The sequence below is a fragment of the Tympanuchus pallidicinctus genome, unplaced genomic scaffold (assembly GCF_026119805.1).
Source record: "Tympanuchus pallidicinctus isolate F22 unplaced genomic scaffold, pur_lepc_1.0 scaffold15, whole genome shotgun sequence".
NCBI classification, from domain to species: Eukaryota; Metazoa; Chordata; class Aves; order Galliformes; family Phasianidae; genus Tympanuchus; species Tympanuchus pallidicinctus.
Window position 1 is genome coordinate 35,569,253 of NW_026294669.1, and position 14,600 is coordinate 35,583,852.

Here is a 14,600-nt window from a genome sequence, read left to right on the forward strand (position 1 = left end):
CTGACCCTATTCTCTTCAGAAAAATTTGGCTTTCTACACTTCAGAAATATTAAAGAGTTTCCTCTTGTTTCACCCTTACACTCAAAATTGGAATTTTCTAAATTCTGAAAATTCCCCAAGTCCTAGTGGGCTCCAGCCCAGCTGTTTCTGGGGCTGTGCTAAGGCCACCAGCAGATGCATCCAGAATCCTGGGAGGGGTTCACCTCTTCCAGGCAGAGATTTCTCATATCTATCTGTGTCCAAGTCCATTGTTTTGGCTTCCCTTCTACCCAAAATCTGAACTGCCAGATGATGGCGGTTAAATTCTAGAGGCAGCTTCAACAGTTAAAATTTGTTTGGCTAAAGCTCAGGGCTATTAATCCCTCCTCGCTGTGTGCATATCTATAGAGTGATATATCCAGGCAAACAAAGCTACTTCTGGATCTGCCTTTCTGCATGTCATGTAGTTTTTTGGGGCACAACTGTACAGTTAGAAGGCATTTCTCAGCAACAAGGAGGCATGTCACACATCCCCATGAAGCAGCCTTCAAAGACTGTGGTTAATCCTCAAAAATACTGAAGTTCAAGAGTACCAGCAACAATACTTTGGACTTGGTTTTCACACTGGGATCCTGCTGACCTGTTCAGAGAGGTCTGTGGGGTCTGTGGAGGATGGCTGAAAAAGTAAGCCTTAAATCTTCCTTATGGGATCAGTGCCTTCCTTGCACTGCTTCTGTGGTTTCACAGATCAAAGAAGACAGCAAAGGGCTGGCCTGGTGCAGTCAGCTTCTGCAGACATCATTTGTAGTCCAGAGGACAGTCCCTCTTTCCATGACCTGGAAATGGAGATGGTGTCAGTCTCCCTACACTAGCACCAGCCTCGACAGACTTTTCCCAGATAATAACCTGCATTTTGAATTGCTCAAGTCAACCAAAGTTTCATCTCAGGAGCAAACCCGGACTCCATCCACGGTCTGGAGCTGGAGAGGCTATTGAGCAATGTCAGTAATACCAGAAGCCAACATCCATGTTTTTATGAATTTACCTGCCTCAAAGTGGGTGTTGCAACCCAAAAAATGAACAAAGCCTGACCCCTTCAGCAGCGCCTGAATGCTGTTGGAACAGCCAGGTTGGTTTTGGATTCTCTCTTGGTGGGAAGTCCTTTCTCCCCTTTTTAATGAGCCTGGAGATGTGGGAAGAAAAGGCCAGGCAAACAAAAAGCTTAACGTGCTTTGATTTTTCCACTTCATGAAAAAAATATTTTCATTTTTCCTAGCCCAGGTTTTAAGCTACAGTTATTGCTGCAGCAGCCACAATTAATATTTCACCTTCCAAAAAGAGGGAAAAAAAACTGTCTTCCCTGTGGATTCCCAGAGAGACGTTCCGCTCCGATCTGCAATTAGTGGTGGCCTCGGGTAAACGATCTAAAATAGAAATGTTATTTTTGGAATTGTGATAGCTACTACTTTTTACTCCCCCAAATGCTGGTTCTTTTTTGCTCTGCACTGTCATTAAAAATAGAATCCACAATTGCATTGCCACTGCGTTTCGGTTTCTTCCTACAGCAGGACGCACACTATCTTCGCAGCACTACTGACATAAGAAATTACGCAGATTTCTAATCTTGCCAGCAAATGGCAATCAGACTTGAGACAGCGAACCAAGTGTTCAAGGCAGAACTGGATCTGGTCTGAATTATCTCTATCCCACTGACAATGGAGCGTGGACTACCAGGAGCTGTGAAATTGCCCTCTGTCTGACAGTGCAGTGCGTCAGTCCCTCACCCAAGGTCTGTTGAATCCACTGAAGATCTCTTTTCTTATTTCAGAGGGCATTCAGATCAGAAATTTAGCATATATGTCACTGTACACACCTGCTTGTGCTCCACAGGAGCTGACTCAGATGCAACCCTCCTATCCGAAGCACACTGTAGTGCTTTGCAGAAACCAGATCGAAAAAAGCTATGAATTACAATGCCATTCACATTTTCTGAAAGTTGTTTATGATTTGCATGCATCATTATTACACTGCAGACCGTCTGTCCTGGGACTGTGAACAGCAAATAAAGCAAGTTCTTTATAGTCTGAGAGAAAGAAAGACAAAAGGCGAGTATTTGGGAGATGCAGGGCTGGGTAGCCATGGATAATGCACATCTGTCCCAGCATTTGGGGTTGGTTGTTCTTCGGAGCGTGGCAGGAGGGATGTGAGAGCTAAGTTATGCTTTTGGAAGCATCGCTCTTGAGGAAGCATGATGAGGGGAAAACGGCTCTTGTGATCCATGTGCTTGACCAAAGCTTAGGCAGAGCTACTGGCTTCATAAGGGGATGGAAACTAGGAGATGTACAACCCTTTGGTACATGTGCATGTCCTTCTCCTTCTATTTTCTGGGCCCAGGTCAGCCTTTCCTTCACCCCTGTATGCCGATCTGCTGCTTAGGGGTTTTATATCCGAGAAAGCAGAAAGAAAGAACGGGCACATCAGCTGGTAACAGTTCAGAAACAGATGTACATTCCTGCACAAAACTCCAACATTAGCGGATCCAATTACTTTGAAACTGTGCTCTGCTCCACAGCCTTATCCCTAAAGCCTCACACTCCCTACCTCCTGCCTCTTATCTCTGCTGTTCTCTTGCTTCTTTGCTTTTGATTATAAACTTGTCACTGCGGTGTTTGTGCTTTGGGGAGCGTCCATCCACTGTACCTAGCCACTGTTGCAGCACAACAATAAGGAAACTAAGTCAAGAAGCGGAAGTACAAGATGAAACACGGCTGCCCTTGTGCAATGACAGCACGGGGAAGATGCCTGCCCCAGGTCACATTTACTGGCTGCACAAGCATCAAGGAATTACACCGTTTCTAAGTCACATCCAAGAAGAGAGAAAAAAACAGCTTAAGTAGGCCTGGCTGCAGCAGGGCCATGCAATGCTGCTTGCAATTTGCAGGTAGGAACAGCAGGAAAATCCAGGTACTCTCCTCTGCTGTGCAGAGGGGATGAAGGGTGATTTGCTGACCAAGCCCTGCTGTTGGGATAGCCTGGACCACAGCCTTTATATGGGGAATAAGCACTTTCCCTAAAGCCCAGTCTGTATTCACAGTTCTCCTTTAAGAGCAAGCTAGTGAAGCTGTAGCAGCATCACAGTGGATGTCACTGTTTAAACAAAGTGTTAAACATTCACCAAAGCTGCCTACTTCTTATAATGTAGTTTTAATTCTGTAACTCTTTTCTTCCGTGTGGAAGCATCCACCATCCTCTTCCCCCAGAGGTACCCTCTTACCATGGGACTGTGCCACAAGTCCCTCTGATTCTTCCTTCCTCACGCTTCCCCCGGCTCTGTGCCCACGCAGACCGTGGCTTTGGTCTGCTCCAAGGAAACATCCTTGCAGTGTTGTCAACACCACTCCTAGCTCTGGCACTAAGTGCTGCTACAGGGCAGACGTAAAGAGAACACACATCCACAGCAGTTCTGGAGCAATGCTAGCTGGAGCCGGGCTTGCAGACCTGTAATTACAACACAACAACATTTCACCATAAATTTGTCCTACTGAAGCCCTTTGGATACTAAAAAGCTTTGCACATTTAGAGGCTTTGCCCCCTTAGGGAGAAATCCTGCCTTGCTTTCTCATGCAAGCAGTCCTTCGGGTTGTTCGCAGGAGCCAGGCAGGGGGCTGGGGCTGCTGTGTATTTATTTAATGCAGCCGTGGCGTGCAGGATGCGGAGGAGCATGGGGCCTCTTTCGCTTGCTCTGCACTGGAAGCAGCCTGGAGGGGCACAGATGAGAGCACAAGGAGCAGTACTGCAGCTCGAAGCCCAGAGTGTGGTGCCCAGGAGCTGGCTGTCACCAGGGTGAAATGGTTATGCAAGCTGCGAAGTGTGTGTTTTGGGGTACAACCCCGCAGTCTGCCCCAAAACCCTTCTGTCCCCCATCCCCAGAGGAACTAAGAGTCACTGGTAAGAAACCTACTTGCTCAGAAAACCCTGCCTTTTGTGTTGGAAGGCGGAGGTGCCCCTCCATACTTCAGTGACGATCTCCCTGGCTCTTTGTGTGATGTATACTCTTAATATTTGCAAATGATCCCAAGCACTCAGAAGACTTCACCCCTTACTAGCAGTTCTTTGCCCTCCAAGGCACAGGCATCAGGACGTTCTTACTGGGACCACGGCATCGACTGCAGTTTATTTCACACACTGGTCTGCCGCTCAGCTTTCCCAGCACAAATGCCATTTGCCCTGACTCAGCCGAGAGCTGCATCTGCCCACAGACCTCCAGGTCACGACTGCAGAGAAGTGACCAACCCTTGGACACGTCCGCAAGCACCGAGCCCTTCTCAAAGCCTGGCTTTGGGGTGTGAGTGGAGGCACCGTCCTGCCTGACCCAGCAGAGTCTTAAATTGGATTAAAAATCTATTTGCTGAACTGCCTTGCTTTCCGACTTCTGTGCTGCACCTGAAAACCTTTCCTTTTGAAAGCAAACACAGGCTCTCCCCAGGGGCTGCCTGGGGAAGTCTTTCCACTATAAACATTACCTACCAGTAGTGGAGTCAGCCCCAGGCAAGCCAAAATTCCTTCTCCGACCAAAGAACACTTTCCAATCAAACCAGACATTATTTTTTCCATTAATGAGTGTTGATACCTACTGGAAAACTCCACAAAGAAATCTACTCCAAACTAATTCTTCTGATACAACATCTACATTTTACGAGTTTCTTTTGTTTTTCTTTTCTTTTTTTTTCTTCCGAATTTATTTTATTTTCCGGTGCCGTATCGAACACAGGATTTTTGCTGCTCAGGAATGCATCTGTTCCTGCAATCTGGGCTTTAGCTCGAATCAGAGGTCCAAATCCAAATGTGCCTCCACAGAAGCAAGTGGAGTTTTCCCACATTTTCCCCGGTGTGCTGGAGAGAAAAAATAGATCTTCATCTTCTGTTCAATGCATCAGAAAGACAGACCCCCTCCTCCTCCCCTCCCCTCCCGCCATGATGTATATACTCTATATGCCACAATTTCAGCTGTGGGGTAGGCTGTAGGAAAAGATGTCCACTGAGGTTCTGCAACACTCGCTTCCCAAAAAGGGCTGTGAGTAGAGGAATGGGGAGAAATGTGGGGAGAGCCACGGCAGGCGGGTGGCTGCCTGTCCAGGGCGTGCGATGCAGGGTGTTCCACAAGCCAGTGCCTGCTTCTTGATGGTGCAGAATGGTCTTCCCAAGTCCCCGAAAGTGTAGGCATTGCACCCAACCCTCTTCCCTCCCAGTGTCCTCCTGGAGTCACCCGTGGGGCATGTAGACAGATCCCCCCATATGTTGGGGCATAAAGGTTGTCCCCAGAGCACAAGGAGCAAAACTGGGGGCTCTGGTTCAGTGTGGGAACATGGGGAGCACACAGGGAAAGGGGGCAGAGGAACTTGAACAAAGCACGGTGCAGTGGGACTGGGGATCCTCCCCCAAATCCCCATGTTTGTGGGGTGCTCCCCAACCCTGCGGCACAGTGAGTATCTCACAGGGCAGGGGTGGGGGGTGGTCGCGAGTTATCTTTTATTCGAGGTGCTTTCCCAAGATTTTAGTTAAGTGTAACATAAAACTGTGAAAGTTTAGCAGGGGAAAAGCTTTCCTCCCACTGACCTGGCCGGCCAATCAGAAGGGAGCCCCGCACCTCCCTCACTTCTGACAACTATTTAGCAACTGAGCTCAGCTAAAGTTTCCAAAAAGTTAGAATAACTTCCTCTCTCCAAGACCTCAATTTTTTGCACAACTCCGTCCTTGAAATAAGAGCCCTTCAAGCAACCTGGAAAACGTTTGGTCAGCAAAAAAAAAAAAAAAAAATCCTCCTGTTTTTCCAAAGGATCTGTCTCAGGAATTTAAAGCACATTTAAGACACACACACTCACATAACATAAGGAGGGGGGGAAAGGCTCTTCCCCTCCCCTTCTTGCAGAAAGCATGGAAGAAAGCTCCAGTTCTCCTGTTTCCCCTGTGGATAGCTTGGGGACCAGTGAAGAGGAGCTGGAAAGGCAGCCAAAGAGATTTGGCAGGAAGAGAAGATACAGTAAGAAGTCCAGCGAAGATGGCAGCCCCAACCCAGGGAAGAGGGGAAAAAAGTCCAGTCCCAGCTCCCAGTCTTATGAAGAACTGCAGAGCCAGAGGATCCTGGCCAATGTCAGAGAGAGGCAGAGGACTCAGTCGCTCAACGAAGCTTTTGCCGCCCTGAGGAAAATCATCCCCACGTTGCCCTCTGACAAACTCAGTAAAATCCAGACCCTCAAGCTCGCGGCGCGGTATATAGACTTCCTCTACCAGGTGCTACAGAGCGACGAGATGGACAGTAAGATGACGAGCTGCAGTTACGTGGCTCACGAGAGGCTGAGTTATGCCTTCTCAGTCTGGAGGATGGAGGGTGCATGGTCCATGTCGGCCTCACACTAGCCACCGCCGGAGCGAGGCCAGCACAGCCGCCAAAGGGTAAGGAATCGCGGGGCTGGCAGGCGAGGGGACACTGGGATGGGAATGTGAGGATGGAGGGGCCAAACCTGTGGGAATTTAAGAAGAGAAAGTCCCGTGTGGGCAAACTATCAAATACATGGCAAGTTGTTGTTGGGAAAATTGTTGTCTCGCTGCTCCGTGAGGGTGGGGGGCAATGAAGGGGGGAAGCATCACTGCATGAGGTTTGCCGGAATGCGGCTGCTTTGGGGAAGGGTTGGAAGACAGGCTGACAAGGGGATCCAAACCAGCTGCTGCAGCACAAGGAGGGCGGCTGCGCCCCAGGCACCCTGGGTTGGTTGCATCCTCCCCGTGTTGGGGGCACAAGGTGTTCCGCAGGACCCTGCTGGGGCTGGGCGACGAGTTCGTCCCGCTGCACCCCAGGTTGGGTTTTTCTTAAGAGAAACGAGCTGCAGATGTCGGCTGCCCCCGGGCCCCTTCCCCCTTCCTCAATAAACTCAAACAAAGATAGAGGAGTCCTGGGGAAATTTTCATCTGGTTCAGTTTCCCTTCCTCAAAGTGCCGGTCAAACAGAGGTTGGTGTTGGGCTTTTGTTGGCTGGAGAGTAGTTTCTGATTTACTCTCGGAACTAAACTCTTCCTCATCGTTTTCCACGACGAGAAAACCTCTTCCTCTTTATGTCGCCTTTGTAATATTTGGGGAGGAATGAACAGAAAGGAAAGCAAAACCAAACAGCTCTTAATTACGCTCTCGTCCCAAGCTAATTAAGGCGAGCAGCTCTGCGTTGTGTCAGCCGCTCTGCGCGGGGCCGCCGCTGCCCGGGGCTCGGTACATGAAGCAGAGCTGCTATCTCACTCTGCCCAGCACATGCTGCTTGCTGCTGCAGGATGCAGGCAGCTCCAAAGGAAAGTTTACCCCCTGCAACGTGGTGATGCGAAATACAATAATTTCACCCTTTGGAGAAGCAGCTCCTCGAAGACGGGAGGAAAGCCTTACCCCACCAGCCCACTGGGCAAGGTTTTCAAGGCAAACCCATTTTGTTTTAGCAGTGATCAGTGGCTGATTTAAAATCCTGACGCAGCCATGGGATGTTATTTGGAAAAGGGCTCAAGCAGGGCTTACGGGTGGTGCAAAAGGGTTGAAACCATTTTAAAAACCACTTCAAGCAGGCGCTTCCCTCGCGCCCTGACACAGCCTGTCTTTCGGGGCTGTAATTAAAGTTCCTCCTCGCTCACACAGAGACCTCCAAAATGTCAGGCTGAAAAAGAGTTGCTCTGCCCATTGCACATTTTGCCCTGCCTGTTGTTTGGCTTTGCTTAAGCAGGTAACGCTGCTGTCGTGGTTGTATTACAAGTGTTGCTATTTTTGCATTGCTGTGCCCCGATTTCAGCTGCGAGAAGCCTAAGCCGAGTCACTTTTAAGAAGTGCAAGCTCTCTGTTTGTAAAACTGAGTGTCTTTTCCCATGCTAATCTGGCTAAAAGGGCTTCAGCAAATAGATTAACAAAACATACGCAAAACCCAGGCTCCTTGTCAAAAACAGATGTAAAATGTCCCAAACACATATTTCTTCAGCAGTTTAGATTGGCTGAATACTAAAGTGCTGTGATGGAACAATGCATTAATTCTGTTGTTTCCTAAACGATGTGCTGCCATTAGCCAATGGCTTTTTTTAAACCTATTATCTAATATATATCCATTCCTCTCCATCGTTCAATGCATTAGTGGCAAACCCTGAGTTTTTCTACCCCCACTTCAGACTCCTTGTCAGTGCAAATGTTGTTAACAACGCTCTGACAAGGCGGGCTTTGTATGCAGATGCTCAGAGACTGTGTCCCTGAATAAAAGAAATGGGGAGAGACATTTTTGGGCTGCTTTGAAAACCTGCGTTGTCAACCCAAATCCCACAGCGTTTTTGCTTTCTTTGGGGTCAATTCACACTCGATGCCTTCCCCACTCCCATCTTGGTGGTGAGCAGTGGATTTTGCTCAGCACTTGGATGTCTGGGGGGGGGTCATGGCCGCCCCGAGGCCCCCAGCTCCCCGTGAGCCTTCCTCCCTGTATCTGTGTATGCGTGCACACGCGTGTGGTTGAACTGCTGAAAACACTGTTGACAAATGGCCTGGTGTAGCGCGGTGTGGTGTCAAATTCTGTCCTCTATGGTGACAAAAAATTATGTCCGCCAGCATAAAAAGCCCTGATGAGATCCTCAAGAAATGCTTCAGAAAGCCGGGTGGCGTGGCATAGTCTGTTGCATGTGCCTGTCCTGAGCAGAGATATTTTAAGGGACAACAGGGGATGGCAGAAAGTGTAAGAAATGGCTGTCTGAGTTTGGGAGCCGCTCCTGGGGACTGAGGAGTGTGGCATCCATCCGTTAGTGAGCCCCGTTCTGCCACCCTCCATCTCGGTGGGTTTGAGAGACATAGGAGAGGAAAGGCTCAGTCCTGGAAGAGGCGGTCATTCGGCTGCAAAGATCAGAGGAGATATTTGATTAGAAAATCAGAGTCCTGGGAACTGATACAATGCCACCTGGCCGCTGCCAGTGCCAGTAGGTTCGTGCTGCTCACTGTGGTGCCAGAAGAGGTTTTCCTGCTTGCTGGCCCTAATTACAGGCAGCTCTGGTAGTTCCAAGGGAAGCAGGCGCAGCTCTGCCCTTCAGTCACTGCATAGGTAGTGGGATGTTTCAGCAGATGTCCAAAGCTTGGGACTCGGTGAGCCTCCCTGCCCACCTTCCCTCCTCACTGCCAGCACCTGTGTCCCTTCCCTGCATCCAACTTTTCCTTTCCCCTTGGAAAGCCCATAATGCTATAAACCATCAAAGAAAGAAAAAAAAAAAAAAAAAAAGAAAAAAGAAAGTAGGTTTCCCATTATTCAACTTGGTAGGAAAACTCGTGTCCAGTCGGGTGTCGGGGAGCATCAGCAAAGTGCAGAGCCCACACACTTGTGGGCAAGGGGACCCTGCCATCAGCCCTCCCTTCCCCTCAGAGCCCGTGAGCACTTTGCCATCCCTGGGCTGACACTTGCAGCCACAGCACCTTTGCTATCAGTCTGCTTTGGGGAATCCACAGATAGCACATGCCTGGTACTGGTGCTCTTGCAGATTTCCACTGCTGTTTATAAAATGTATTAAACGCGAGCATCCTATTTCGTTTCGTCCTTAAAGAAGCAAACAGATGTTATCTCTGCTGGCCTTGGGAACAAGCTCATTCTATGCTTTATGAGAGCAGGACAGTTAGCTGGGGGTGCTGTGACACTGGAACTAAGCCCTTTTTGTCCCAAAAGCCCTATTTTTTTTTTTATAAGCATCCTTAGAAAATGTAAATATATTTCCTTGACGGGAAAGATTGTAAAGTTTGGTATTTACATTGATAGGTTTAAAGTGGTCTGAGTCTTTTTTTTTTTTTTTTTTTTTATCTCAGTGCATTTAAAAGCTCAGCAAAATGCATTTTGGGTCTTCTGTTTACGTTCGTGTCATTTCTTGGGAAAGAATAAATCTGTCGGGCAGCGAACAGCAAACACACAGCAGTCAGCCAGAAAGCGCTCGAATTCAGAGCCCCAGGAAAGAGAGGATGTGAGGAAAATCCTCCATTGAGCAGGCACGCGAAGGCAAACCAGCCACATAAATTAATTAATGATCATAAGGAGTTAGAAACAGGCGCAGAGGAGAGATGCGTTGGATTAAAACTGAAGGATTGCTACGAGGAGCAGTAAAGGCAAATTTTAATTTAATCCACTTGAGCCACTGCAGTGCTGTCCGTCTTATTAGGAGAGATGTGCCTTGAAGGGTCACTGAGGAAGCAGAAAAGGCACGCGTTGCTGCAAAGCGGTCCTCGTTTGTTTCCAAATCAGTTGTCCTCACTTCGCGCAGAGTATCTCTGGTGTTAAGAGCAGACAGAGCTTCATCGTTAAAACAAAAGGGAAGGGATTGCAATGCTTTCCGAATACCTCGCTTTGCATTCCCCTTTCGGTGCTTGCTGGGCTTGTTTCATAGTTAGAGGTGGTGGTAATACATCAGACTTGCGGATCGCAGCAGTGATGAGACAGATCCTGTGGCCCCAGATTAAATCTCTTTCGGGGACGTTTCTTGTCACTTCTTCCTGCTAGCAACGTAATTATTTTTATAGCTTCAGCCTGGGAAACATTTCCACGTGATTCAGTACATCTCTGAGCCTGAAATCTCCTGCATTTATGTCATGCTGAGAAGCAGTAGGAATAGCCTGGTTGGGGAGCATGTTGGGGAGCACCACCACAAAGCAGAGCACAGAGCGACAGCCAGGAAATTACTGCCGCCGCTCAGGGAGAGCACACAATTTTGGGCACTGTTTTCTCCAATCTTTGCAGAAGATTAGGGGGAAAAAGCTGATCCAAAACCTTCTGTGCCACAAAAACCACGCTGGGCCAGGTTCTGAGCTGCTATACACAGCGGGCGATGCCATCAGAGATCTCAGTGTCACTCCTAGGGGCCCTAAGCACCAGCACTCGTGGTTTACTTCTTTGGCGGATCTGGAAGTGAGGAAAAACCAGCAAGTCCTCCAGCTGGATGCCAGCACCATCATTCTAATTAATGATTAGTTCTTGAGAATTAAAACAGTAGAAATATTTGCTGGGGGGGGGGCAAAAAAAAAAAAAAAAAAAAAAGGAAAAAAAAATACCCTAGGCACCCCGTCATTTAATTAGATTTGTAGCTGTAGAAGATGACCACTCAGCAGCGACAACTAATCATACACAAACAACAAATTAACTCAGCCAGCCAATAAATCACGGCATGGCAGCCCTTACCCCATCCTCGACTCTGTAACCGCTTCCATGCTAACCCAACCTGGATAAACTCTTATTCCAGTGCCTCCCTCACACAGCCCCGGCTTTGCTGGGCTCTGCCCAGTCTCCCAGTCACTGCTGGGTCACATTTTCACTGTAAGAAGTGGATGCTGTTCTGGCTCTCTGAGATGCGCTTTCTTCTTGTGCTAAAGCAGGGCTTTCATTGCAGGGAGACTGGTTAAAACAGGGAACTCTCAGTGATTTTTTTCCACAGTCTGTCACCCTGAGCTGTCACATCATGGGAAGCAGCACCAGGTGAATGGGAGCGCTCAGGAGGGTGTGAATGGGACTCCTTCCCTGCAGGAAGGCAGTACCCCCTATACAGTCTCCTAATAGAAATACTAACAAGCGATGACTCTTGAAGTCCCACTGTTAAATCTGGGTTTCAAAGTGGTTTACAGCCATCGCATCGCATAATTTGGGATTACTTTTTGGCTTCCACACTTTGGCATCTTGGAATGCACTCACATTTTGTTCAGGAAGGCAGCAGCGAGGCAGACCCTGTCCTGCACTGCTTGCAAAGCCATCAGACATCGAAAAGAAAACAATCTCTTTGCAGAATGCCATAGGGTGAGCTGGAAATGAGTGACCATCCCTCCTCTCCCTCCCCCTTCCTTCTCCTCCCATCTTCTTCTCCTTTCCATCTTTTAACCACAGCTTGGAAAACAGAAAAAGAGGTGAAAAAAGAGACAGATGTGGGCTGGTTCAGCATGATATATACTTGCTGGAAGAGATCCAGTAAGCCTGTGCTAGCTTTAATTGAATTCCTAATAAGATAGTTTTGCTTTGTTAACTGTCACCCACAAGAAGCAGCTTTGCCATTTCCTTTAGGAGATACCAGACTCGCCAAGCGCAGGCTTTAGAACATACAAATTAGTTCTGGGATGAATTCAGCCATCAAAAAAAAAAAAAAAAAAAAAAAAAAAAAAAAAAAACCCACAGGAAGTAATTTATGTGATTATACCTTTGGTTTAAGCTGTGTGGGCTGCCTTAAAAATCACACTTTGGTGCTCAAGCTTAAATAAAGCTCAGAATTCGGGGGGTGGGAGGGAGCGGGGGGAGGTTGTTGTGCAGGAAGCTGGACTCACTGCGGTCAGGGCTCCCCGGCATCCCTGCTGCCCAGCATGGCCATTTTCTGCACCTGGCTTGTTTTCTCCTGCACTGATTAGCTCCTTAATGAAATTAATCTGGCAGCAGGATCTGCATCAACCACAAGCACACGCATAGGAGACTGAAGATAGGAAAATGGTAGGAATGCTATTAAGAAGCAAAGGGCCAACTCGAGAGAGTATTGCCACTTCTTGCCAAGGCGCTCAGAGATGCTGTGGGAAGAGCAGGCATCCTCCGCAATGGCTCCCGACTGAATGCAAGCATCGTAACAAAAAACAGAGTACTCATACAATACATTCATGTCTATTTTGACACAATAGATAACAGGAGCATTCTGCCGAGTCCATTTTGCTATCTGTCATTGGAAGTGTGATGCTTCAGGCATCTCTGCGCTCATCCCACTCGGTGGGGTTTTCTGTGCCGAACAAGCAGATGTTTTGCGAGAGGACTTTCATCCTTCACTACTAGAAGGGCTGTCTACGAAGCGCCTGATACTACCAGCACTAAATAACTTCTTTCATACTGTTTGTATCTGAAACATTCATTGCTGGAGCACAGCTGAGCATTTTTTTTCTAACCACCTTCCCCATAGAGAAGATACAGGATCACCCCTAAATTTTGGAGATAGAGGTGTCTCGGACCAGCCGGTTTGGAGCCTCAAGAGAAAAGATGCTCAGGATGATCCTATCCAGTTCTCATTTCCCCTTGGAAATGCCAAACACAACCTAGAGACCAACATTTCTTGTGATAATTCAACACGTGTGCACACTGTGGTGTTTCCCAGCACCATAATTTCACCCATTTATGTGAGTCGGCTGCAGTGCTTTTGCTCCCCGGCGCAGTTTGACCCTAATCTGTTGTTTAGATGCTGCCATATGACTTCTCACACACAGCTTTAGCAACACTTGGCTGTTTTGTTTTGTTTTGTTTTAAATAAAAAACCCTCTTTTTTAGACAGCCTGCCCCTTGGAATTACTCTGAGGTTGCACTGACCACTTTGCCCATCAGCTCTTATATGTTTTGGGCATGGCCTTAAAATTATACACATGTTAAATGTTTCAGAATGAGGGTTTTTTGGCTGTTTCTGCCACTCCACACCACAGGTTCAGACTGAGGAAACACCCAGAGACCTTCCCAGGAGCACCTCCACACAACCCTTCCCGCAGTCTTCTGGGTCCAGAAGACATCAGAGGGGGCTGAGAGGGCAGCTGCCCCTCCAATTTCCATTTTCTTAGGAAACAGCAAATTAACCAAAAGAAAAGAAAAAAAGAAAGAAAGAAAGAAAGAAAAATGATATTTGGCAGCAAGCAGAGGGTAAGGATCGCTGCCAAGGCCTGGACAGCTGTACCTTCTTCCCTAGCAAGTTGTGCGATCAGCGCGGGCTGTGCTGAAAGCCAAGAGGAGTTACCATAGCTGCCACATTGCATTGCACTGATCCTCCCTTTGGGAGACACCTTAAAGAAACAAACCCACCCTAACAGCTACGCGAGCGCTCGCGCCTCGCCGTGCATCAGAGGAAAACTATGGGTGACCTCTCAGGCGTGCTGCTTTGTTTTCTTCTCTTTTTTCCTTCTCCCAAAACCCAGCATCTGAGGGCGAGTGTCGGCTCCAAAGCAATGGGACAGGGGAGGAGGAGAGACACTTACGCCAAACTTTTTCCGCTTTCTGCTCGTGCACAAAAACTCCGCGTGGCTGCAGCAGTGCTCCCTCATCAGGGCCGTCTTGATGGCTCAAAATAACCCAGGAAATGGAGCAAAACCCAGAGGGAGTTCCACCCTGTGATGCACGGCTCTGTGTTTGGGAGCAGGTGCCCCATCACAGGTTCTTAACTGGTGTCTTTGATGCATTACAAATCTTGAAGTGTTTCCTGGATGGGGTGTTGAAGTTAATGCGATGGAAGGGGACTTGGGAGAGGACACAGAGCATCGTTGTGGGTGAAACCTCCACACATAATGTGATGGAGCACTCTCAGATTTCTTTTCAAACAGAAACAGAAAGTTGTTCTTTCGTCAGGGCTAAAGCAAGAGACCTATTTCAAGGTATCCCTGATCTATCCATTCACAACGTGGCGTTTAAGATTTTTAGGTCATGGTCAAACAACATCCTGGCTTCCAAAGCTGCCTTTCACAGGAGCCTGCCACGTGTGCTTTTGCTGCCAATAAAAACCCATTTTCCTTGAAAACATCTCCAGAATCTGTGCCCACAGCCCTACCCACACTGTGCCATGCCAAGCATCCTCCCTGCTGTGTTGGGAATGGGCAGA

At 48.1% G+C, this 14,600-nt stretch overlaps 1 protein-coding gene across 3 annotated transcripts in view; it reads left to right on the plus strand.

Annotated features, from left to right (window-relative positions):
- The first annotated feature begins 5,676 nt into the window (after nt 1–5,676).
- The window catches only part of LOC128076897 (twist-related protein 2), a 30,371-nt gene continuing 21,447 nt past the window's right edge, over nt 5,677–14,600 (plus strand). For all 3 annotated transcript variants that reach the window (XR_008204724.1, XM_052675364.1, XM_052675365.1), the window contains exon 1: nt 5,677–6,432. Coding sequence is in view for 2 of the 3 variants with exons in the window: in XM_052675364.1 (XP_052531324.1) it covers nt 5,914–6,396 (483 nt within the window). In the remaining variant the exon portion in view is untranslated. The remainder of the gene's footprint in view (nt 6,433–14,600) is intronic.